Consider the following 25378-nt stretch of genomic DNA (forward strand, 5'->3'; position numbering starts at 1 on the left):
ACACAGGTATATCATGGCCCTCGTTCCTGGAGCAAGCACCGTCTAGATACGGGTCAGGAATTAATGCATCCCATGCCTTTTTTTTTTTTTTTAAAAGATAATCTTGCATTTTAGGCTTGCCTGCCTGTCTCAAAGCCCCTTTCCCCACCTCTTTTCCATCCATACTGAATCCCAGACTCTCTGCTAAGAACAGAAGCACTGACCTTCATGATTGTCCATCAGCAGCATCTCCTTTCCTGTTAGTAGTGTATCAAACCATAAGTACAGCAGCTTCTCATTGCTTTGAGCTGAAACACCCAATGGCAACAAATCAGTATAATTTTCTTTGTTTTATCTGGTTTTACTCATAATCACTGCTACCATTAAAACTTCTAGAAAAGAAAGAAGTCCTCTGCTTCTTTAAATGTACCATGATACCTTTTCAGCATCCCGCCTGCCCTGAGCGTAGCCCATGCTGTGAGAAACAGTGACACAGTGGCACCGGCAAGTATTGGTGTTCTTGCTCTCTGTGAAAGGCTGATTTGAGGGGTCTCAGCTCAGATATTCCAATGAACCAGGCCTCAGCGTTGGCATCTGTGAGCTGTTGCGTTGCCTCTGGGGATCCCCAGAACCAGGTGTGGAGTGAATCGCCCCAAGCAAAGTGTCAAAGCCTTGCAAGGAAGAAAGAAGGGTCAGCTTACGTGTGCTGGTCTGAACCCCTTCCAGACAGGGTGGCATCCTGTGCCTGGCATAACTGCGGCCTTGCCCCAAGCCTGGGTACGAGAAGGAGGGGTTTCATACTTGTTTGCAGTGGGTTTGGATCAGTGAGTTGTCCCCCTGCCTCTGTCCACTTCTACCTAGCGCTCTCACGCTTGAGTGCTGTGTTTCTTGGCTTTGTGCCCATGCTTTTGTTTGCTTACTGACAAGAGCTGCCTCGTAGGGGTTATTATGCATCCTGTCACTGCTGGGTGCACTTGAACCTGACACGGTCTCCAAGGGCGCAGTGGGAAGCACAGGCTGGAGCTGTGCTCTCTCCTGAGCCCTGGTTTCCACTGATGGTGGGTGACTGCGAGATTGCGCTGTGCAGGATGGGGGGGGACACGAGCATCTGAAAAGGGCAATTGGGGCTGCTGCCTGATGTTTTTAAATGTTGCTTAGGAACCAAACTCAATATTACCTAACTCCACCAGATCTGCAGTGCAGAACTCATTGCACAAGGGAAAAGGTGGTTTTTTATTTTTATTATTATTTTCTGCTTTTTTTCCTTTTACAAGAAATAACTCACTTTTCAGCTGTTGGAGAAGGTAGTAATTGATCTAGAGCTTTGCAGCTTGCCTTCCGGAATGGTTTTATTCTTAATGTAGGAATAAAACTCTGTTAGGTCAAATACACAGCAATAAATACAAGAAGCACATTAGCTTTAATATATTGGATTATTCCACTTGATGGTGACGGGGAAAAAAACAAGATTTAATTCCCCTGGCAATGCAGGCAAAGAAAATCGCTTTCCCTGCACATTTTTTTTTCTGTTAAGTCATTTTTGTCTGTCAATGCCAGTGCTGCAGGCTTTGACAGGGTTTAATTTTACTTTTTATTTTTTTTAACTTGGTGTGAAAGTAAGAAATATTTTCTCCAAGTAAATTGTCCACAAATTCACTGAATGCCTTTTATTTCTAGCTGTTACTACAGGTTCCTTCCCTGGTGGGATGTGGGGAGCTCTCCGTACTGTCAGAAAAGTGGGGATTGTCATGAACTGGCAGGGTAGGGCAGCTTTTAGCTTCGCTCCGCTGCTGGAGCGGGGCATGCTGGTGTTGGTTTCTGTTCCTACCCTGAAGCTTCCCAGCTAGAACTAGGATTTGCTTCTCCGTGCCAACTGTTTTTGTGATGTACCACCACCCTTTAGTGCTATAACATCTGTTGCATCATTCCTTACGTCCCACAGGCTAGTGGTGGCTTTGGGCTCCCATATGGTGGTAAATGTACCCAGCAGTGCATGAATTTCTCCCAAGTGATATGCCTTGCACTGCTCAAGTCTTTCATCAAATCCCATAGTCAGTCCTTGTGCCAAGCCTTCTCTAATTTTCCTGGGAGAGCAATGACATTGAATCCTTTTCCTACAATCCTTGCTTTTTCCCAAATTTCTATTTTATATCAGGAACAGGATGGATGAAAAGAGGCAGGAATGATCTCCTTGCTTGTCATCGTGGCAGACAGATAGGTAGAAGGTGGCTCTGCTGTGGACCAGGCAAGTAGCAGAGAGACTACAGCAGAGATATAGCTTGGGTAACAGAGAGGAAACATCTCAGCATGGTGAAGGACTGTAAGAAAGGATTTGCAGGGGGTAAAGCCTCCATAGCTAGAAGGCTTTGAAAAAAAACCTGGATGAATCTGTGTCAGGAGTGATGTACAGATAGGGAGGGCTCTGCCATAGACAGGGGAAGGGGACTTAGAGTAGGCAAGCCTGGGTTGTGTGGTTGGGGGGGGTGTGTTGGTTTTAAAGCATCTCTCTCCTGTGTGCAAATTGGCAAGAGAGACTGGGGAAAACAGCAAGGCAGGAGTCTCCATGTGGTTAACTGAGTCTTTGCACTGTATTCATCTGTCCCAGCAGAGTTATCGCTCCAATAAGCAGGGCTCCTCCACCAGCACCTAGACTCTGTCTGATTGTATTTGTCTAAGGCAAGAAAGACTTCACAATAATCCTGCTGGCAATTAATTGGCTTTTGTTCAGCAAGAGTGAACAAGATCTCATCTTAATCTGTTTCATTATTTCTCCTTGTATAGCACAGTCAACACAAGATTAGGTTTAATTTACAAAAAAATGCAAAGTCATTACTCATATCTGGATCAGGATTTTATCTGCTTCGTTTTGCAATGCTTCATGTGTCAATATTAATGAGAGGAGCTGCATGTGTGGTGAGGTGGAAATGGCACTGCTTGACTTCAGGACCTTTTGGAAGGATTGCAAGTAGCATAGCTCTGATATCATCCTTCCTCTACCCCCATCTCCTGCCCTTCCTCAGCGAAGCAGCTCTGTGCTCAGGAAAGCTAGCCTCTTCCCGCAGGGCAGTGGGCTGTGGTGCTCTTGGCTCTCATCTCCTAGCTCCTTGTGCAATGGCAGCCCTCGGCATACGTGTGGAAAAAAGCTATGGGAAGCCAAAAGGAAATGTTGCGGGGTCTGTGGCAGTACCAGCCAGAGGCGGGCTTGTTTGATGCCAGGTGAGGCCATGCCAGTTCCCTATGGCAGTGCAGGAAGGCCAGGTTGGTGGTTTCTGAAATGCTCTGCGTGGCTGTGGACGTGCGCATGTGCCTGTGGGTTTATCTGCCCCTATGCATTTCAGTGCACTTACCTGTGAGTGCTCATGCAACCTATCCCGCTAACCAGGCTCCCCTCCTACCCCGTCCCCACCGGGCAGCCGGCTCACAGAGCAGTTCACAGCATGTTCCCTTTCCCCTGGTTCTTCTGAACATGGTACCTACATCTGCAACATGCTCAGTGGGAGGCATCTCGCTGCCAAAGCTTGCTCCCCTCCCTGGTTAGCGCTGAGCTCCTGTTCCTGCTGCAGTTAGATGTGTTCCCCCGTGATCCATCAGTCCAGCGAGCGCTCTTATGACTTTATTGCGGCCTCTCTGCCTGTCCGGGAACGCTGATTGTGCTGTGGTTAATGGGTCTGCACAGATAGCAGCTCCAGATGAGTTGCTCTAAGTGCCTGCAAGGGAGGTTAGCCAAGGGTATGTGTAATATAGCTGGGACTCTTGCCTTGCTGGGGTGGGCTGTTGAACTCTGCGTGCAAGGAAGGTAGCGGAGTGACTGCCTGCGCCTGGGCACAGTGCAGATGGGGATGCAGGCAGCCCTACTGCTCTGGGTGTGATTCTTCTGATTCTTGGGGGCTGGATTAAGGTAAGAAGATACTCTGCAAGGAAAGGAATGTTACTGATTTGAGTGATACTCCTAATAATAAATAAATCAATGCCCTAGGGTAGTGTTGGGCAAGTTGTGCTGCTTCCAATCAAATTTGAAAGGCAGGCCTTGATCTGCGTTCAAGAAAGCTTTCACTGCTCTCTGATTAGTGCATTACAGTTTAAAAGACTGCCTGCATCCAAGACAAGTGTGCTGTGAGTGTCTGTTGCCCAAGAGGCAGCTGTACTTCCAAAACACATGGGGTGTCCCAGATGGCAGGGATAAGCATTGGGGTCTGTATAGCAAAAGCTGCTCTGCAAACCATGACAGCAGGCATTTAAACAGGACAAGAAGAGAAAACACTAACTTGAGCCTAAGCTGCAGCCAGAAGCAGCGAGGTGCAGAGCTCAGAAATAGGCCCACAAATGCAACGCTCGGGAGTGACACGCTTGCAGCCCTTCTGCCTGTCTCGGCGTGGGCTCCCGAAGCGGGAGGGAGGCAGGCAGGGAGGGGGGCCCTGCCGGCTCGCTGCCTGCAGCCCGAGTGCCCTCTGCTGTCACCGCGGCTCCGCAGCCACGGGAGGCTTTCGGCATCGCCCCGGCATGGGCTGCAACCAGGGCTGCCTTCAGAGCACCTCCTTTGGGTGCTGCCAGCCAGCTGGAGCCCAGAGCTGCTGGGAGGATAAAGTAGACAGTGGGGCACCTCTGCTGCAATCTTTCTTTGCATGAGACAAAACTCTCCTCCTCGAAAAATGAGGGAGGCTGATGCTCAGCCCAGAAGCATGCTTGTGTGCTTGCTTTGGCTGTATCTGGCTCTTCTGTTCCTGTGACATCTCTTCCTCGCATGCCAGTCTTGACCACGTACCTTGTCTATCCTCGTCTGGTTTGCCTGGGTACCTTTGCTTTACATGCAGGCTGCTGTGTAAGGAGCTCAGCTGCCTCGGGCAGTAGTTACGCTTTCCAGCTTCCATGAGGCTTCCCAGTTGAACTCGCTATAGCTGTTGTCTCTAACTCCAAAGCGCCTCCCCAGTACGAAAGCATCTTTAGGCCTTTTTTTTTTCCCCCAATAGGTAAGGAGACTGAGAAGGACAGGGTGGTCACTGCCCGCAGGACATCAGGAGGAACTAGCTGGATGGAAGGAGAAGCAGGAACCAGGTTAGCTCACTGCCAATGCTGCTCACTCACAGACTTTGTTTTTCCCTGAGATGTGTGGGACAGCATTGAAGGAGGCGTGGGAATGGCTGTGTCTGAGCTGCAAAGGGAGGTGTGCACCCAGGGGATATTTTTTTACTAGCCCGGGGTTCTCCAGTTCTTTGGAGGTTTTCTACTCCTGACAGGCTTGTGGGCACAAATGCAAGGATAAGTCACTGGCTTTCCATCCTGTTTGTGACCATACCCATCTTGGCCGCAGCTTTAGGCTGGAAGCCTCTGCTGCAGGTGTGGCTGTTGCCCTGCTGTCCTGGCTTTCAGGAGGTGCCATTCCCAGCCTCTACAAGCTGTTTGATTTAGGTGGAATCAGTCTCCTGAACTATGCTCCCTTTTACAGCTGGCTAGAACAGCTGGGCTGCAAGCAACAGGGAATTGAGCTAGATATTTTTTTTTCCTTCCCTTCCCCATCCCTCCCATCCCCAGTCTTGAATGCCTGGTAGGGGAGCAAACTCCTCCATCTGTCCACAAACCCCCCAGATGGGTAATAATAGATGCTTCATATAAAAAAATTCATTTACACTTGACAAGAGATGTATGCTAGTGCTTCCTTGCCAGGGCCCCATCTTGCTCTGTTCTGTTCCTCTGCAAGAGACTTGCTGTAGAAGCTATTATTAAAAGAAAAACCCTTTGAAGTATAATGGCATTTATAGCCAGGACTGGCTGTGGTGGGCTTTGTAGAAAAGAGAATTACACTGGGAGCTCGTACAACTGCAGCCACCCGGATGCAATTGGCTACCCAGGACATCAGATGCCAGCTGCTGAGAGCAGGAAAGGGCTGTGGGCAGTATTAGGGCTTCTCTTAGTGCCTCCGAGTATTAAAGCTGCCAGGGTAAGAGGTGTGTTCATGCCAGTGTCTTGGCCAGAAGTGAGGAGTTCACGTCTTAAACTCTCTCTCCAGTTCTCATCATCCAGCTGGTTTGTTCCAGCATAGGGTGTTTTGGAGGACATTCCCATTCTCTGTTTGCTGTAGCTCAGCGGTGGTCTGCCCCAGAGATGGCTGGGGTGCACTGTGCGTTTGATGTGCAAAGGAAACAGGAGCCTTCTCTACAGCTCTTGTTGCCATGGTCAGGACTGGGAGGAGACCCTTTTGTGTGGTTTTGGTTTTTTTTCTCCAGCATGAATGCTCCAGCAACACTAAATTTTTGTGTTTTAATGCTTGGATTTCTAAACACTCTGAGTCTCGGTGATGTTATAAAGTAGTTGGGGACAGACCTCTCTCTGTACAGCAGACATGTCTGCATTGGTCATCAATGTTTCCCAAAAGCTGCTGTGTAGTATCACACAGCTGCTTGCTGCTGTTGGCACAATGGAAAGTAGAAAGAACCCCCATTTGAAGCTGTGTGTGATAGAGCCCTTCAGCGGCTGGGAGCTTTAATGCATCTAAACCCTTTTGTCACAGTTGCACTGGCTTTCTGTAATACTATGAAATTGCATCGTCTCAATTTCCATGAAGCCTGTAACATGTGAGAACCCATTAACCTTGTGTGCTCTGTTCATCTCGGACAGATGAGTTGCCATAGTCTTGGAACTGGATGTATGTGTATGGTGCAGATTTCGGTGTGTTCAGACTTCTGGCATTTGATCAAAATTCAAAAGGCATTTGGAACAAAATATTTATTATGTGAGCAAGATATCCACCCACCCACCCACCCCCCCCAAGTACCCAGGCACTGACGTGGCTGAACACAAGGACTAATCGCTCCCCTGAGCAGCTTTTGCAAGAAGCTCTGCGGAGCAGAGGTAGCTATTCTCTGCAGGGCAGGGAGGGTGCGGGAAGGCACCTCTTGGAGGTGAGTGGGAAGGCCAGGACAGCTTTGCAGGATGCCCCGACAGCCAATGTGAACATCGGGCCTGCTGGCATGAGGGGAAGTGTGGAGCGGGAAAGCCCCCGGGCAGCTGCATTCTGTAACAGAGCTGTGTGCATTTAGTAGTTCAGCCTAGGTAAGTCTAAAGTGGGGACCATGGCCCTACCCTATATTTACAAGGGGCAAAACATCTGAAGGCTTAATCCTGGGTTTATCCTGACTGTGAGATGGTGGTTTAGGAAAAGTTCACTTTAACAATTGCATCACGAGGTGGACTATTGATCCCCTTGCTGTACGGATTCCTTAGGGACAGACGGAGGCCTCATTTCTTCTGTGGGGCCGAGAGTTGGCAGCGAGTTGAATATTAACTAGCAACTTTGTCAGCTGCATTAAAGGCTGTGGTGAATAAAGCTGCATTGTGTGACAGTGTGTGCAGAGGCAATGGAGGGAAAAAGAGTTAAATTCTGAACTGGTTCTGGTCTCTCCTGGGTCAGAACCAAGGCTGAGCTCACAGTAGAGCTACAGTTACAGATGGCCTGGGGGGCATCTGTCAGGGCTGGGCTGTGTAGGAGCCTTCCTGGACCTCCTCTGTACCTGGCAGGAATTCCCACTATGTTTTAAGTGCACCTCTGCCTGCTGCTGCTCTGCAAACCTGTTGCCCATCAAGTGCTTCCAACAGGTTCAGGCTGCTGGGCTGGGGAACAGAGCACGTACCTCTTTCTGGGAGACTCGCGGTATGTTGTACAAGATACAGCGACTCCTGTTTTTTGGATAGGACCAGTTGACATCACTCCGCATAACTGAGCAGAAAAAGCATGCTTAAGCACAGGACACAAATACCCAGCACACAAGGGAAGATCCACACGCAATTGTGTCATTTTATTAAGTTTGCCTGGACTCTGGCTTGGCATGGCTGTGGTCTGAAGGCCAGTGTGCCCTAGGCATCCAGGTGCAGCAGTGCAGAAAGCCCAATGAAGCAGAGCGTGCACAAAGTGACCAGCTCAGAAGCACTCTCCTTTGGCTACAGGCAATAGCAGTACACTGCATTTGTAATGGTGCACTTTGATGCAAAGTGGCATTCAAGTATGTATGTGCTGGCAGCCCAGGAAGGGAAGACGGACAGATGGACACAAAAACGTAAGTGCCTATCTCTTTAGGCAACGCCAGCTCTATTAGGGGGATGCTCTCCTGAAAAGGACTGACTAGCGGGGACAGGCTTGGCTCAGGGAAGCTTAGGTGTCTTTGTTCAGGATGGTGGCTCACAGCCCTGAGTGATATCAAGAGGCACTAGTGGGAGTATGTACGAAGTGCTGGCTTGTCAGTGAGCACATGGAGCGGAGGCAGACGTGTACTTTTTGCAGACACCGTTAGCAGCAGGAGGAACTAAGATCAAGGGGAGCTAACAACAGCTTTTTGTGAAGAATATCTCCTGCTGGTAAAGAGTCGCACTGGATGACCAGGGTGTTTGTTGCATGAAGCAGGCAGAGGCTGGGAAGGGGTAGATGAGTTTGTTTTCATTTGTTCCTGGACCCCCTCCCCACTTTGCTTCTAGCCTATTTCCCTAAGTCCTTGGCATCTCTCTCCCAGCAATTACTCTCAGTTGCCATCTGTTTGAGGGAGCCAAATGAAGCTGCAGGGCTGGACACCAGAGAGGTTTCAGCTCCCAACACTTTCCTTGATAAATGGGTGCTGGGAACAGTGTAAGAGAGAAGATCCAATCCCTATTGCTTTGCATTATCATTAGTAAAATTAAGCGCTTGGCAGCCAAGCTAGAGCTCCTGTGAGGCAAGCAATGACATCTATTGTTTACAAATGGGAGAAGCTAAGGTTCTCACTGCAGTCGTGGAAGCAGTTGGTGACAGAGGTGTGACAGGGCTCTGGGTTTCCCTGGTATGTTCTCAGACGCAAGGTCTATGCTTTTCTTTCTTCCTTTTTTTCCCACTCTTCCAGAAAATATGCCCAAAGTGCTGCTTAAAGTTAAGGGGTGCCCAAGTCCGTGAAGCAGGCAGGAGGGGTGTCTAGCTTGGGCTGGGTGCGAAGGGTTAGTGGCTTAGGAGAGAAGTAAGGTCTGCAGGATTTTTAGGTGATCTCCTGTCCAACTGAGAACATCAGTGCAAGTGGCGAGGCTGAGCCTAACGTGGTGCATTCACAAATCTATTTGCGTTCTTTGCATAGTCCTCTTGAGGAAAGATGGATGGTGGCCCCTGGCATCTTGCACGCACATTCATACACAAAGGTGGTACGCTCTACAGCCTGGAAGCAGAACCATGCAGAAACCATCCAAAGGCTGTGAGATGCCCTGAGGGAAGTCAGCTCCAGCATGCAGGCCCCAGTTCAGCATGGCTATGGCTCCACTGTCACGCTGCTGTTGGTAATGCGTACGCCATACCATCCCTTCCAGAACAGTGTATCCTGGCCACCGTGTTCAAAGCGGACAAAGCGGACCCCAGGCCCGTAGTTGGAAAAGGTGTGGGAGATCTTTGGGATGAGAGACAAAATGGTTGTTGGTAAGCGTCAAACCACCGTGAACCTACTCTTCTTTAGTGCACAGAGCCTTCAACCCCACCTGCCCAAGCCATACCTACCAGGCTGGGTAACAATGAGGACATTTACAGTGGCAGTTACTGGGAGGAGCTTTGATCCCATTCTTGTTCAGAGGCCATTGAACCTCTCCCAGTTGGGCATCTCCTTCATCTTACACCTGCAGTGGTGGCTCAGCAAGTTTCCAAGTTTTATATAAGGTAACCTTCCAGTATAATCCCTTTGTTCAATCACAGGGTCGTGGCTCCACAGAACACGACAGACCCACCTCCTCCTCCTCCAGGAGAACCCTCCTGCTTCTCTCAGCTTGAAAATATTTCCAGTTCATGCAGGTTGGGTGTCACCTGCTGAGCCCACAGCTGTAACTCACCTCGGTCCAGTCGGCATCGTTGCCCTGTGGGATGGTAATAGTCTCACTTCTGTACTCAGCCAGAACATCCTCATTCTCTGAGAGCAACTTCACGCAGAGCTCATAGAGGCAGCCGGCATCACTGCGTCCTGCATACCTGCAAGGAGATCCGAGCTGCTAGTGTTACCTGTGTGAACTCAGCAAAGAGCCAGAGCCCGCAACTGCATCCGGCTGAATGCAGGCTCTGCCAGTCTCATCAAGTTACCAGGGCCTTGGTTTGAGGTGGAAATCTGTAATGGCTCTTACCCCAACCCACCACCTCCCCTCATTGACAAGAGGAACCTGGTCTTCAGAAGGCTATATGCACCAATGGGTTGAAGCTTGTGGGAGCTGCTGGTGGCTTTGTAAGCCAAGACCAAGCCCTGTCCCACATCTAGGGGATCTGGCAGCTGAGGTTTTAAGGCCCAGTGCAGGTATAAGCCCTCCCTGCCTTTCCTTCTCTTTCTTGACTCTCTGCCTGCCTTCTGAGGCATCCTTGCTACTTACCAGTCTTTTACCACAACTTTAGGCTGGGTTGTATCCATCAGCTCTTCCCAGTAGCCCTCAGCCCTAAGGTCAATGACCTGAGCCTTTCGACACCACCTGAAATGAGAGGTGTTAATTGGTATCAGTGTCTCCTGGGACTGGGGGAACCAAAAATGTCCCCTTCCCTGAATAAGAGAAGAAAGCAGCCTTACTCATAAGATGTGACAAAGTATTTATGGACTTCTTCACTAGGGAATTCTTTTCCAAAGTCTCCAGGGAGTTCTTCAACTTTCCAGCCATCACCTCCATTCTCTACCTCTCCCCAGTGCTGCAAGTCTTCTGCAAAGGGCAGAAAAGAGACTTGGATGAGTCTTTAAGTTTCTGTGGGCCTGGGGAACCTGACCTTCTCCCACTGGAACCTTTCTCTGGCTTGTGGAAGGTATGCCGTTAGGTGCAGCGCTAATTTTGTATGTAGATTATGGAGATGTTTGTTAAGTAGAGGTCAGGCAAAACCCTTTAGTCTGGTTGAACTTAATATTAACAAACTTTAACATTCCCCACCAAAATGGCTGTGTATGTGTGGGTTTATTTAAGAAAGTACTCCAGTGAAATTACCTAGGTATTCCAAACTGTGTGTCGGCACTTTCAGTGCCATAACATAGGAATAGCCTGGGGAGAGATGCTGATTGCTTTATTTCTACATTTTCTGAATTGCTACGTGGTATTTCTAGAAGCAGTATGGCCCTAAACCTCGGGCTTTTCTGGTCTTAGCCAGAGGGAACGTGGATGTTGGAAAAGCTCGCAGAAAAATAATCTGTAAACAAAATGGAGAAGCTGTGTTGATATTGCTTTGGTCTATGATGTGTGAAATGTATTTGTTGCTGCTTGGGTTATGAGGCTTGGTTACTGCTGCTTATTGCTAAGCATCTTGCAGATCCGGCAAGTGAAGTTCATAGATTATCAGAATAATGGCAAATGGGGTACACGCACAGCTCTCTAACACGGGCTGTAGTAAGGAGGGGACAAACAAGATTTGCGTGAGCTGCTTCAAGGAAGGAAGCCTGAAGTGGCTGGTGAGCTAAGGGCAGACTAGCTCCTGAGCAGGGAAAGGCTTTATCTTTCCTGTCATGGTTTGGCAAGAAGCAGTCTGGAAACCCAGATGCTACTGCCGTTACTGCACTGGACAGGGGTTCTGCAAAGGACATTTTTGTGTCTCAAATGTGATTCTGATCCCTGCAGGGGCCTATATAAAATTGATGTCAGGCAGAGCTCTTTGCAAAGGCTGATTATTGAAGGCCTTCGTGCCCATTAAATGGTTTGACTGCATGCATTCAGTGATTTGACTCAGGCAAGAAGAAAATGCTGCAACCTGATGGCAACTAAAATCTGTTTTCAAAGACCGGAGACACACAATTCCCAGTGACCAGTCATCCCTATGAAATCTTAGGGCTTGTTGTGCTTGCCTCTTACCTTCACCACATGGGTTCTTGATGAGATTCTTCCTTTTCTTACTTAGGAAGTAGAAGTTTTGCCAGTTCTCTGCATTCTCCTCCGACTCTGCTCTAGTGAGGCCTTCCTGCTGACACTTCAGGATCCAAAGCGCAGCTCCATCGACCAGGTTCTTCCACTGGCAGCAGACCAGGCGGCACACCAGCACCAAATCCACCGCAGGTATGGAAGAGAGGATTCTGATCAGGACTGCTTCAGGGAGGGACTCCATCCTTGGGCCAGGCTGGACGGAGCTTTCTGAGAAAGAAGGGGGAAAGGAATAGTGACACAGTGGTCCTTCAGACATAGGGTTCCTTGCCCTCAGTGATGTCAAACACTGATGCATTATAAAAAAGGGAAAATAAGCATGTTATCTGAAAGCATGATTTTGGGGGCACAGATTGCTTCCTAACCTCAAGGCCTCCTGATCCCTGTTAAGTTAATACCCTGAAGCATGTGAGCAGATTAATATTTTATGTTTTAAGTGAAGCCTTTAGTAAAATCCATCCACAAAATGCAGGTAGTGGACATCTGCAGTTGTGGACAGTTTGGCAGTTTCCCAGACGGGAATTACTCCTTCCAGAAATCTATGCTGCTGCAAAAATCAGCTTCATAGTAATGACTCCCTCCGCAGAGGGAGGCATCTGGGTGTTTGTCCTGCCCTGAAGAACATCACCAATAACAAATGCTGCAGGGCAGTACCTAAACATCAGTGGTGAGCATCTTGCCAACCACTTTTGCAGTGGTTCGTTCTATATCTGAACAGCTTTCCCTCAAGGGGCTGGTACCTAATCTCCTTAGTCATGAGTCTGCATAAAGTATAGGTCTGGGGATAACCTAAAATAACTCAGTTGATATTCTCTAATATTCCTTTTTCTATGGCCTTATAACCTGAGCAATTAAGTCAGAAGTGTGTGCTTTAACTTCACGTGCTAATTCTGCACTCTGGCTCCCAACAGCGCTCTGCTGCCCTGAGTTCTAGGGCCAGGTGCTGCAGGAACAAGGGAGGATGAGTGTGCGGATTCAGAGCCCCGTGGCATCGGGGCGGGATGCGCTGTGACACTGCTTTTCTCTCAGCTGAGTCCCGATGCTGGGAAGCTGCTGAGACTGCAGCAAATGGCACAGATGCAGCCAGACTCCCGAGGAGAGCGCTAGGAACAAAGCGGGTGACACATCCTGACATGCTACTTGATGAAATAGGGCAGCGGCAAATCTGGCAAGGGAGGGACGAAATAGGGAGTCATACTGTAACAGCATCCTAGATCCAGGTGTTCCAGATGCAGAGCTATCATATGTCCTTTATCTGCACTGCAGGAGGAAACTGTCATTTAAAATTCCCTGGCTTTTATGGGGGTAGCATTGGGGATTTCCTATTTTTTCCCCCTTTCCAACCCTCAACCACAGTCCTGAAAGGGGGTAAAATGTGATTTTTTAAAAAAGAAAAAAAAAAAAGATCATGCTGGTTTCATCTCCTGCAGGGATTTCACATGCCTCGCCTGCTCTCTGCCTGGTGATGGAGCACCGCTGCTCCCCTTCCTTAGCAAGGATTTCCCACGCACTCGGGAAGGGGCGAGGGTCCCTGGCTGACTTTCCTCTCCCCCTCCGACCCACGCTGTCCCGGCCCCGGCCTGCCACCGGCGGGCTTCCATCCCCTGCCCCGCCCGGGGCGCGCTCTGCTTCCCCGTCTCTCCCCCCGCAGCCCTCTTCCCTCCGGCGCTGCGCGGCCGAGGCAGCCCGGGAGAAACCCGCCGCCTCCAGCGCAGCGCCCCGCGGCCCGGGCTGCCCCCGCCCCGTCCCCGCACCCCTCCCGGCGGGGCTGGCCCGGGGGGGGCCGCGGCCGAGCGCTCCTACCTTGGGCGCTGCTCGGCGGGCGGGCGGGCGGCCGCGGGTCTGTGGCGGGGCCGGGCCGGGCCGGGCCGCCCTGATAAAGAGCGGAGCCCGCGGGGCGGGGAGGCCGCGGCCCCGCACGGCGCCGCCTCCCTCCCGCCCCGCCGCCCGCCCCGCGCTCCGCCCGCTGCGGAAGGGCCGCGGCCGCCGCCTCGCAGCGTGTCCGGAGGGCGCAGACGGGCGGAGCCAGGTGGGGCCGGGCCGGGGCCGGGAACGGGCGGGGGGGCGCCGGCGGCGGAGCGGGCTGCCCCGGGGCCCGCGGGCTGCCCTGGGGCTCGCCGGGGCCGCGGCCCGGCTGCGTCCCGCTCGGGGCCCCGGGGGCGGCCCGGCAGCCCGGGGCGGGCGGTTTGCCGCGCCGATCCCTTGTCACGAGTGAAAACTCTGCTTATATCCCGAAGCTCTGTGCTGTCGGTGCCCCGGGATTCTCCACCGCGCACCCCTGCAGCCCGTCAGGGAAGCCGTCGGTCTGTGATGACAACCATTTGCGACCTCCCCGAAGACGTCCTGGTGGAGCTGCTGTCGCTGCTCCCGGCCCAGGATCTGATCTGTACCTGCAGGCTGGTCTGCCGGCAGTGGCGGTACGTGGTGGATCTGACCACCCTATGGAAACGCAAGTGCCAGCGTGAGGGGTTTTATGTTCAGAGTTTGGACAGAAACGTCTCCGACTGGAAGATCTTCTATATGCTCTGCAGCTTGAAGAGAAACTTAATCAAAAACCCCTGTGCTGAAGGTTTGTTTAATTTTTTTTATAGTAGAGAGCTAAGAGTTTCCTAACAGTCAGAATGAGTCGGTGTCCTGCATTACTCAAGTCCTGCTGGTGGTGTGGGACTGTCCAGCTGCTGATGGAGCTCTGCCGGGTCAGACCCACAAGTAAACAGCTGCAATAAAACTAATGTGGGTAGACAAAGTATTGGTAAATACCGATCTGTGGTTGCGACTAGAAAAGTCTCTGGAGTCGCTAAGGCCCCAGCGCTGCAGACGGCGACGGTTAATTTGCGCAGCAAGTACAATATGGTAGTGAAACTGTCGGGTATTGGGATGAAGCGTTCGGGCAGCTGGGGAATTTTTGTTGTCAAAGACTTGGTTAATATGACTACAGTAATTCTGCTTCATTACTGATTATGAGTTTCTGATGTGGTCAGAAAGTTGCTACTTATTGTCCTAGCTGCCACAGCCACGTTAAAAGGAACGGCAACGTGAAGACAGGAGTCACTTTCAGCTGTAGGAAAAATACAGTGTATCTGAGAACTCATCGAAGTCGGTCCCTAGTATGCTTCTGTGGGGGATTCTTTAACAAAAGCAGAGATACTGCTGGAAACCAAAAAGAGGTCCTAACGCTCCTATTTGATATCTCTGTTTTTAGAGAACTTTCAGCACTGGAAGCTTGATAATAATGATGGAGATAAATGGAAGATTGAGAATCTGCCAGGACCCCATGGAAAAGACCTGCCAGACCCCAAAGTACACAAATACTTTGTCACTTCGTACGGGTAAGAACTGGATTCCAGTAATCCGGAGCGGAGACCTGCTTCCTCCTGTCCGTCCGCAAAGGCACTACGGCTAGGCGGCTTGAGGCAGGTCACTGAAACTTAGCCTATGTGTGGGAAAAGGAAGGAGTTTAATTAGCCTTTTATACTAGCTAGTCTAAAGAGAGAGGTGTTTGCCGAGAGAATTAATCGCAGCATGTGCCAAATTTCTGTCCGTGCCAGGAATTTCCTGTAACTTTTTTTATAGTCATGCTAATCCATATGGGATCTCTGCTTCTCTCCTACCAAAGGTGGGGGGCGAAGGTGAAGGTTTAGCGAGCCAATCGGATGCACTTACCTGACGAGGTCAAAGCTCTGTAGCCTCTAAGAGTGGTAGGTGTGTTTGTCACGCTAACAGCTTGCAATAAAAGCTGTCGACAGCGGAGGATGAGCTGCTTTTACATCCACTAAGCAGTAGTTTCCTGTTGGCAGTGTATGCTGTACGAGGGCGGGGACCCCTCTTAATCCAGCTCGTAGGTAACTCTTCCTTTTAGCTGGGAGTGAAGCTGATCAGTTCGCTTCCTAGTCTAGTTCTGGCTACGGAAAAAGGCGTGCGTTAGCCACGCCAGCCCTGTGGGCCTTCGAGGTCTGGGTGGGCTTTTGGGGAGAGTAAAGCTCTCGGGGGAAGTGTGGACATTGAGAGGGAAGAGATGCGTTTTGTGAAGCTGTGAGTATTTCTATTGCTGTTGCAGGCCATGCTTCAAGTCTCAACTCATTACCCTGCGGAAAGAAGGATACTGGAATCAGTTGATGGATGAGAAACGGCCTGAAATTGTAGTCAAGGACTGGTAAGTTTATGCAGTGAAAACTAGAATTTCTGGCATTGGCCTAGAGATAAGCTAGGCCTCTGAAGCTTTTCATGCTACAAAATTAGTTCTTTATCCTTTGGGAGTTGTAGCTCTTGAGTAAAGCATATGCTAAATCTCAGTTTCTTCAATGGGCTGTAGGGAGGTGGCAATCCTGTGAAGAGCAGGATAGCTGGAAGTTTTTAGAACTTCGTCATAGCTGTGGGGATGACATTCCTTTTCCTCTGCAGATGGGGATCCCCTTGGAGCCTGTTTCTGACCACTAAAGAAAACTGAATGCTGTACATACAGCCCTGCTCCTTGATTACTCCCTGCCTCTCTAGGTACGCTGCCAGATTTGACTGTGGATGTCGCTATGAACTCACAGTGAGGCTGCTTTCTGAAGACTACATCGTCCTTGAGGAGTTCCACCCCGAGCCAGTGGTTATCGAGCAGTGGAACGATGCGGTGTGGAGAGAGGTAAGCAGCAGCCCTGTGGGCAGTAGCTTTACGTCAGCATCGTGACACTCGAATCTTGCAAGTCTTACCTGGCCAAAAGTCCCAAGCAGACCTACTTTCTCTGCTCTTCAGCCCCCTCTACTCCATACAAAAGGTTAAGTAAGTCCTTGTTGTTGACAATGCTGAAGAAGCAGTAGTGCCATGAATGAGCTAGGTTTGGTTTGTAGGTGCCCAGGGTTTTTATTTTAAAGAGTATCCCTATTTTAGAGTATCTTTTTAAAGAGTGGCTTCTGTGTTATTTTAGCTCAGTCTCTTTAATTGTTTGTTTTTCACTTAAGTCTTTGTCTAAATAACTAAGTTATAAGAGCACAGTTGTTATTTGGTTTTTATTGGCTCAAAAAGCTTTGTTTTAAAACTACTGCATGGATGTCATTTAAAGCATTGCAGGCATTACTTAAACTGCTAAACGTGTTTAACTGGTTTGATTTGCTGTGGATTCCCCATTATGTTGTTGCTTACATGACAAACCTAAGAATCAAGCTTAATGTTATGTTTGACATGGAGAGGATTTCGGGGCAGAAGGCTGAATAAGAAGAGAGGCTTTTTCCCCATCCCTCAAAAAGGGGTGTGATGCACTTTCAATGAAGATATTTTAGAATGAGCTCTTCCTGAGACCAAGACTTGCATACTGTAGTTGTCTTAGCTTCTAGTTCAGTGCTGGTTTATTTAGGCAAATTAAGAGGAATTTTCTTCTTTCTCCCCAGATTTCTCACACCTTCCAGAATTACCCCGCGGGAGTTCGTTACATCTGGTTTCAGCATGGAGGCCAAGACACCCAGTTCTGGGCAGGATGGTACGGGATCCGAGTGACAAACAGCAGCATCACCATTGGGCCCCGACATTGTTCTGAAGGCACAATATAAATGTTTGCTTTTATCTCAGGACTGTAACCAGGTGGTCTCAGGTGCACTTATTTGTCCGTACTCTCTGGGTGAGTGTCCTGGCTTTGTCTTGCACAGTTGATCTCAAATACCAGCAGCCTTGTTCTCCTTGTTCAGCAGGGCAGGCCCAGCCCTTTGGAAGGACTTTTGCCTTCATCTTTCATCCTCCTGTGCCGTTGATGTTACTGCAATGACTAGTGCCCTTCCTCAGGAGGAAGACTAGGCCAATTAAGTATGACATCTGTCTCTTCAAGTTAATAGGTCCTTGTGCGACAGCCAAACATTAAGTCTTAAAATAGAAACCATTTCTTGTTTATGGAACTTGGGAAAGATAAGGCTGAAATGTTTCATTTCTCTGCTCTGCTACAGAGACTTGTTTTGTATGGGATCTTCCTGTTTCAGTTTAATTACACACAAGGAAACTGTCAGTCCTTTTTCATAAACGCTGTGTCACTGGTACCTAATTCCTTACTGTTTCTGTAAGTGTATATGATCAAAATGGTACATACCTTTCCTGACCAAATACAGCCCATCACTGTTTGAATAAACAGCTGGAGAAACAGGAGACAAGGAATTTCTTAAGGTGGCCACCTTACAACATAAGTCCTTTTTGATTATGCTGGGCTTTTTCTATGCTACCTTTGTATTACCAAAGTACCTGGTTTGTACTGAACAGTCTAACCCTATATAAAATGTTAAAGCAATGCACAACACGGTTCTATAGTATTCTGACACTTTTTACTTGGAGGAAGGAGGGAGGTACTATACTGGCTGTCTTATCCAATTGTCTGACCAACAGGCTCAGCTCAAATACCCTGAATCACGTCTTCTGCCCCTGTATGCGTAGAGCCAATACTAAGGCCGCCTTCCCTCCCCTTTGCTAGGTGTGGGATTAACAGTGTTTCCCTTGTCTGCTCTCTGTTAGGAGTAGGATGTTTGGCAAGTGTCCTTCCACCTTGCTAATGCTCCCATGGAAAGGGGAGAGACCAAGGTTGTGTAGCCTCTCATAGGAACTGACAGATCCCACCTGTGTTCCAGAAAAGGTGTGGAAAGGTGGCGGAAGCTCCACATAAAATACAAAGCTTCATACAAAATAAAAATACATCCTCAGTTAAGGAGAGGGGCTGGTTTGGACAGAACTCAGCCGGTTCAACTGGGGTAAAACTTAATATTTATTGAAGACTACTGGGACAGTCACAGTGGACAGACACTACATAAGGCCTCACTCACCCTTAGTACGAGTCCATTGCTCTAGAGGAGCACGTAACAGATCGCTGATATCGCTACCACTGTGCAATGGCGATGCCCTGTTAAGGCGAGAACTGGATTTGTAGAAAGCGCTGACTGCGTGCTGCAGTTGGCTCTGTCCTGCCCCTGCCCCCAGGGATTCACTGGAACAAAACCTATACTCACTCTCACACGTGAGCGTACATGGGAACAGGCTCTGGCTCCACATTCCAAGTCAGTTCTATATACAGTGGTAAGAGCACTTGAAATAAAGAGGCAGCAGCTGCTCTACATTCACCCAGAAGGCCAGCTGAAGAGACAGTTATCAAGGTACGGTTTGTGAGATCTCTTATTCCACTGGAAGATCAGATGAGGCTTGAAGGCAAGGAAGATTTGAAATCAGGTGCCTTTGTGGGCTCGCTCTTCTACATATAGCTGCATCTGGAGGAGGGAAACAAGCATCCGTTCCGTTTGCTGTGCAGGTAGGTGAATGGAAGAAGTCTGCAACAGGCTAAACAGGAAGAGTTTGTACCTTCCCCCCATAACCAGGTTTCCTATTTCATTATGAGTCTTGCCCTGGTTTGATTACTGGCACAGGCATCCGCAAGACTAAGCAATAATACTGCTCAGCAAAATCAAAACTGTTACCCTACAGAAAACTGCAGAGCTGGCATCAGAGTAGACAAAGCTTAGAACTACACGTGGTTTCAGCCACCTCTTGGGCCAGAACGCTCTGCTCACCTTTAAGATATCGGATGTCATAGTTTTCAGGGGAATAAGCCGGGGGTCATGCATGTGCACGTCTTGTTCATCGGCGAGGATCCACGGGAAATCCTAGGGGCAGGAACACAGGGTGCTTTATTTGCAGAGGCTGGCAGACTCTGTAAGGTGAGCTCTCTTTCTCAGCACTAGGTCAGGATTAAGTGAATGAGAGATCTAGTGGCTGAGGGAAGAAACGGGTTAAATCAAACCTTTCCTAACAGCAAAACAAAAAACACCTGCACGCTTAGCCCTGAGACTTGGCAAAATTACCTTCAATTACAGCATCAAACTACAATGTTAACCCATTTTCCTTATTCCAAAGGTGACATCTCACCTGTTTAAAGGATACGCTCTTGGCTGTCGTGAGCTAGCGTTTTATATTCATTACACCAGCGTTTAACTGCAGCTCCAAAATGCTCAGGGCATGGATTTCTGTCCTGCCTTGCAGGTTTATAGGTTGGCCTGCTATACTACCAGTTTCCATTACTAAGCAGTACAGAGCAGACTTCCATTTTGAAACAATTTGATACTTCACTAGCTTTATTTATTGTGCCTTAGGACACCCAAAATAACTTGGCTCAGGAAAAGAAAGTTTCCCTGTACCTAAGCAAGGATTCTTAAAAAAACATCTTGCTTTAAAAAGTGATCCGCACACACTTTCCTGCAAGATAAAATGTATTTATGCACCCAAAACCCACTAGTTACTTGAATCTTAGTCTTCCTTGCTATTTATAATGAATCAGTCATTCAAACATAGTGGATGTGGGATGAGAGGGGTTTTTTTTGTTGTTGTTACTTAAATTCAAGTACCTATTCTGTGTGTCAGAGTACTTTTCAGTGACTGAGCAGGCATTATGCAGTAAGTATTGTTACAGTCTAATTCAGGCATCGAAGCAGCTATTGTCTGCAATTGTGGCTGGTGTGTGGTGAATGTGCTCAGTCACCGCACCAGTGCAAACCATTTTAACACATTCAAAGCAAAGTTATGAAGTGTATCACGTAAAGCTAACGTACATGTTCAAAATACCTAGCAGCCTTAACTTTAGAGACGCCAAAACTCTTTAATTTCCAGTCTTTGCTCTGCAGGTTGCTCGCACGCAATCAGGTAGCCAAAGATATCACTCACCTTTATCACCTGGATCTTTTCCATGTTCCGTGTGGCAGCCTCCCGTGTGTGAACCAGAACCGTGAAGGTGCAACCTGCACGAGAAATGGTAGGCTCCAGGTCAGGGGACAACTAAGAGAGGATCAGACACTACCTGTGGTTGTCTCGAGTCAAGCAATGCCCCGCCGTTAGGCTGTACGGACGTGTTTACCTGGGGGATTGTTGTCAAGCACAGCATCGCACACACTGATCTTCAGGATGAAGGCACGCAGTAACTGCTCCACGTGGGACAGCAGGGACTCGGAACTGTTGAGGAGAGAGCAGTTGTTACTGGCATGCAGCGAAGTACTGGGGCCTGGAGCTGCTTCCAGAACACCTCTGCAGAGGCAGGTGTTGGATGCCATGGGCAAGCAGTAATGGAAACTTTACCTAATGGAAAGAAGAGGTGGCTGGGTGATCTCAAAGACAAATCGCTCCACAGGGTGGTGCTCTTTATCCAGGATAACAACTACAACTTTCTCCACATCATTCTGCAAGAACAAAGATAGAAAAATCCCTTCCTTAAAACAAGCTGTCTTCTGCCCACCCTTCTGATCAAGTGGGAGGATGCTTATTTGTTGTGGCTCACAGCAGCAGCAGTTATCCAAAGCCTGAGCACTGTCAGGTTATTCTTACCCATCAGAAAAAATGCTCTTGCAAAGCCCTTTCTTGCAAAATGTTAAACTGATAGCTTATCGCTACGGCCTAGGGAGATGAAGTGCACTAAAGAGTACATTTCTCTAGATACTGTTTTGGAGCAAAAGAGGAAATGTACAATCATCTCATTGCATCACTTGGGAACGCACAATGATGGGGAAGTTAAGATATGACTGTTGGCCAAATAGAGCAGCTTTGTACTACCGCAATGTAAAACTGACCTATTGCTATTCTCTAAATGTGCATTAAGGTTGTCTGTAAAGAGCAGAGAGTGCAAAATCTGCCAGCATCCTACATCCTGAAATGTCCCATATGGACACGCCTTTCTCTCACAGAACCTAGATTTTAAACCTACCTGTGCTTGCTGGCTTACAGCAAAGAACTCAAACTAGTCTGCCAGATGGGTGCTTAGACCTTAAATGTATTCAGAAGCAGAATGTTGACGTGTAGGATGATGTAATTGAAAACATATAGATGTATATTCTCATGTGCATGTATTAGATGCAACTCAATGCCAATAATCAGCAGCAAGGCAGGGCCTTAACTGCAAGGAAAGGTTATGGATGTTATGTTTATTTTTGTGAGTAACTGTATCAGCTGGTATATGGTACATTTGTAAATAAATTTTGCAATGAAGACAGCATTTATGTTCTCTTACTTTCTATCAAAACCCCTTGCAGCGCTTTTGCCCAGGTCCCCAGTACGACCTTACCTTCTCGAGCAGCGGCTTTACACAGTGCAGCGTGTCCTGGATGTACTGATTCAGCTCCGGGTGGCAGGACATCTGTAGCAAATACAGCGAATAGTCAGAGCTGCGTTCTGACGTGAACCAGGACAATGCTAAATGAGAAGATTTGAACAGAAGCACCAATGTGTTACACGGCACTTGAGTCATGCTGCAAATAGGATGTTTCACCACTAAGTTGCCAATTCAAACCAGTAATTCTTTCATGGAAGGGTTAATTGGCTGAGGCAGATCACTGTACCCACACAGTTGTAGTGTATTGGGGAATATATACCCACAACAGCATATTGGGAATAGTCTATTCCAACCATCTCTACTTCCTAGGAAGCATGCTTTCATGTTACCTTACTGCACATAGCTGGGGAAGCCTTCTACTACTGTTGTCCATGATCTGCTTGTTCCATGAGTACTGCTGTATCCTCAGCTACAGGGCCGTTTTCCCTTTTGACAGGAACTAAGTTCTCTTCAAAAATGAGTTTGTACATTAAAACAAACTCTGGAAGTGATTTAAGTTTGTTCTGGTGAGTGTTGACTGATCCCCGCTATTTTGCTTGTCCACGTGGCTGTCAGCTTCCAGGAAAGTCTCCTACCTGGACAGGTACATTGTATTTTTTCCTCTTCTGAAAGATCCCAATAGGGTAAACTTCTCTGACATATAAGATAAGGTGAACAGCCACTTCCAGAAATTCTGAAAGAACATCTGCAACAACTGAAAAACAAAAGTAAAGGCTGCTGAAGCAGGGAGGGGAAGCAGCATGCAGAGCAATACCATGTACTCACAGGAATTTTTTTAAGGTCTTTTTCCCTGCATAAATTTCACCTGCAGGAAGTCTAGGGATAGAGCAACCCTCCAACAACAATTCCACAAGCTCATGCACCAACAGGAAGCCTTGCAAGCATACCAGTTTGCAGTGTAGCAGAGCACATTACCTTGCCCAAAGTTAAGGTCCTGCCGTGTGAGAGTGGTCATCTTTCCCAGAACCTGCAAGTAATCACAAAAAGCATGTTTATCCTCTGGCTCCTGTCTTATTAATATCGTCAGCTCATGGAGCCATCCACTTCCCTAGTGCCACTGAGCTCAGACGCAACAAACTGTCCTCTGCGCTTAGTCACAAGCATACGAACGCTGCCACAACAACTCTGCTGCGCCCGCTATGAAAGGTTTAAGCGCCCTCCATAACCAGCAACACGTCGTCAGAAATCACCAGGAGTGCAAAAACCGAAGACAGCGTCATTGCTGTGTTTGGCTCACACCTCAGATTGATAGATTACTCATAGTTTAATTCCTGCTTTTTCTAATTGGGTTTTGTTAAAGAAAGAAAAAAAAAAAAAGGTGCAAATACGTCCAGTTCACAGTTCTTCACTGTCTCCCTCCCTTTTTGATGCCTTTTGCTAGGACTGGAGAAGTCACGATTCCTAAGACACAGGGAAGTTTAGACAATCACTTTTTAGTAGCCCAAGGAACACTATTTTTTTTTAAAGCCACACAAATGTTCTTGTAACGTACTAGAACGTACCCCTTTTCTAACCCATGGGATATCTCAGGTTGGAAGGGACCCATGAGGATCGTGGAGTCCAACTCCCTGCTCCTCACAGGACTACCTAGAACTAAACCATACGACTAAGAGCGTCATCCAGACGCTCCTTGAACTCCGACAGGCTTGGTGCCGTGACCGCTTCCCCGGGGAGCCTGAAATGTGTGACAGTTATAAAGGGCAGCACATTAGATAGCCAACAAGCAAACAGCAGATGCTGGGGCTCAGCTTTCCTTATATAGTGGAGTATGTGCCTTACACATTTTAAGCTACAGTGTACACCATTTTCTATTACAAATTTTAATTTGTTTCATTATTTTATCCGTACTCCTTGCGTGCGTGCAAACCCTAACCACTAATAGCAGCACCGTCTTTCATAAGCTGCATATGACTTTAAATGCCTCCAGGAGCACTGTGGCTCCATCAGTTACACAGGTGTCTTACACAGACCTCTGACAAGCCACAGACTTTCCAATCAGTTGCTTAGCCACTGATTTTCAAGCTGCTTCAGCTGCAACAAACCAGGCTTTTCAGACCTACAAAGAATTACTTCCACCTTCACAAAATAGGAAGCTACTATCCTCTCTCTTTTTAAATCAGAATCTTATAATTATATACAAAGACTCCCTGGAATATTAGTGATCTGCTCCAATAAATAGAATTAAGATACTTAAGCTAGAGAGATCTAGCACCCCAGCTGCAGCAAGTCTCAATTTGTACAAAAGATCTGTATCAGAGTGGCATAAAGAATCTGTGTTTTTAGAGGTTTTGGTTCACATCCTCACCTAAACATCCCCCTTTCTTAAACTGAGGCCCCGGTGAGGCAACAGCATCCCAGGAGACCCACCCTTAAACGCAGTCACAAGGTTAGACCTAAGAACCACACATTTAATACTCCCTCACCTTAAGGTCTTGGAGTAACTGACTGGAGCGATGCTGCAGTTAACAGCCTTTCATCTACTCATTTGAATTTGCTGTCCTATACGTATGAGGTCAGTTTCCAGAAAAAAACGTCCCAGCTTCCCACCACAACAGGCAGCACTGCGGGATGGCTAGGGGCAGCGAGGAGTAGGCATCAGGAAAACGAAAGCCTGCTCTACCTTCGTGCTGCTTTTTGGAAGCTAGCAATCCCTTACTGAAGAAATTTCGGAAGAAAAGGGAAGCAAAGGAGGCGGGGGCACCACGTAATTCGTAATCCATCATCTTCAACGCGCCCACGCCTGTTAGCGGGGCTCCCGCGCTAGCCCAGACAGCCAGCACAGGCCTGCGGCACCGGCGTGCGCTGCGCCCCGCCCGCCCCACGGCTTCCGAGGAGAAAGGAGACTCCCCAGCGCAGCCTTCGCCTTCCGCACACCGGGGCCTAACGACTGGACACACCGGGGGCCGGGCCGCAGCTCTCGGGAGAGGGGCGGGCACCCCGGGCTGCCCCGCTCCCCGGAGACAAGCCCTGCCGTCACTTCGGTATTCCCGCCTGCGCTGCCGAGCCCGTTCAACACCGCTCCCTTCGAAACCGGGCTCCCGACCCCGCAGCGCCCCCTCAGCACAGCCCGCCGTTCCCCCGCCGCCGCCGCCCGCCCCGCTGCCCCTTGCCGCTGCCCCTTGCCGCTGCCCCTTGCCGCTGCCCCTTCCCTTGCCGGTGCCCCTTCCCTTACCGGTGCCCCTTACCGGTGCCCCTTGCCGCCCGCGGGGACCCCGGCGCCCCTCACCGACCCCCGCTGACCGACAGCGCCGCGCGCGCCCAGCGCGGCTGCCCGGGCGGCGGCGCGGGCCAGTGACGTCATGGCGGCGGGCGGCTCCAGCGCCCCCTGGCGGCGGGAGGAGCGGGCGCGGGGAGGGGGCCGCTCCCCGCCGCTGCCCGGCCCGGCCCTGCCCGCCGCCCCCGCCGGCCCCCGGCCCGCACCCCCCGCGCCGCAGCCG

At 49.1% G+C, this 25378-nt stretch overlaps 3 protein-coding genes across 6 annotated transcripts; 1 reads left to right on the forward strand and 2 right to left on the reverse strand.

Moving 5' to 3' along the window:
- Positions 1–7818: 7818 nt before the first annotated feature.
- Positions 7819–18698, reverse strand: LOC309598567 (F-box only protein 2-like). Of its 3 annotated transcripts, XM_082329288.1 has the most exons (8): positions 18622–18698; positions 15505–15926; positions 15169–15274; positions 11776–12051; positions 10518–10644; positions 10327–10422; positions 9802–9937; positions 7819–9368 (listed from the first exon to the last, which is right to left on the reverse strand). In XM_082329288.1, exons 4-8 carry the CDS (start codon positions 12023–12025, stop codon positions 9234–9236), a joined length of 744 nt encoding a protein of 247 aa, XP_082185414.1. In that variant the 5' UTR covers positions 12026–12051; positions 15169–15274; positions 15505–15926; positions 18622–18698; the 3' UTR covers positions 7819–9233. The 3 variants fall into 3 exon arrangements, with proteins under 3 accessions (XP_082185414.1, XP_082185415.1, XP_082185416.1); XM_082329289.1 differs by lacking the exon at positions 15169–15274; XM_082329290.1 differs by lacking the exons at positions 15169–15274; positions 15505–15926; positions 18622–18698 and adding an exon at positions 13645–13721.
- LOC309598566 (F-box only protein 6-like) lies at positions 13817–18403 on the forward strand. Its single transcript, XM_082329287.1, has 6 exons — positions 13817–13870; positions 14079–14410; positions 15044–15170; positions 15899–15994; positions 16336–16471; positions 17215–18403. Exons 2-6 carry the CDS (start codon positions 14152–14154, stop codon positions 17371–17373), a joined length of 777 nt encoding a protein of 258 aa, XP_082185413.1. The 5' UTR covers positions 13817–13870; positions 14079–14151; the 3' UTR covers positions 17374–18403.
- On the reverse strand, positions 18541–25211 carry MAD2L2 (mitotic arrest deficient 2 like 2). 2 transcript variants are annotated; one of them, XM_082329291.1, is made up of 9 exons: positions 25114–25211; positions 22857–22908; positions 22517–22635; positions 21894–21965; positions 20915–21015; positions 20697–20791; positions 20507–20580; positions 19360–19452; positions 18541–19059 (listed from the first exon to the last, which is right to left on the reverse strand). In XM_082329291.1, exons 2-9 carry the CDS (start codon positions 22894–22896, stop codon positions 19018–19020), a joined length of 636 nt encoding a protein of 211 aa, XP_082185417.1. In that variant the 5' UTR covers positions 22897–22908; positions 25114–25211; the 3' UTR covers positions 18541–19017. The 2 variants fall into 2 exon arrangements, with proteins under 2 accessions (XP_082185417.1, XP_082185418.1); XM_082329292.1 differs by having other exon boundaries at positions 25127–25205.
- Positions 25212–25378: the final 167 nt, after the last annotated feature.

This window comes from Platalea leucorodia, assembly GCF_965183815.1.
Source record: "Platalea leucorodia genome assembly, chromosome: 17".
NCBI classification, from domain to species: domain Eukaryota; kingdom Metazoa; phylum Chordata; class Aves; order Pelecaniformes; family Threskiornithidae; genus Platalea; species Platalea leucorodia.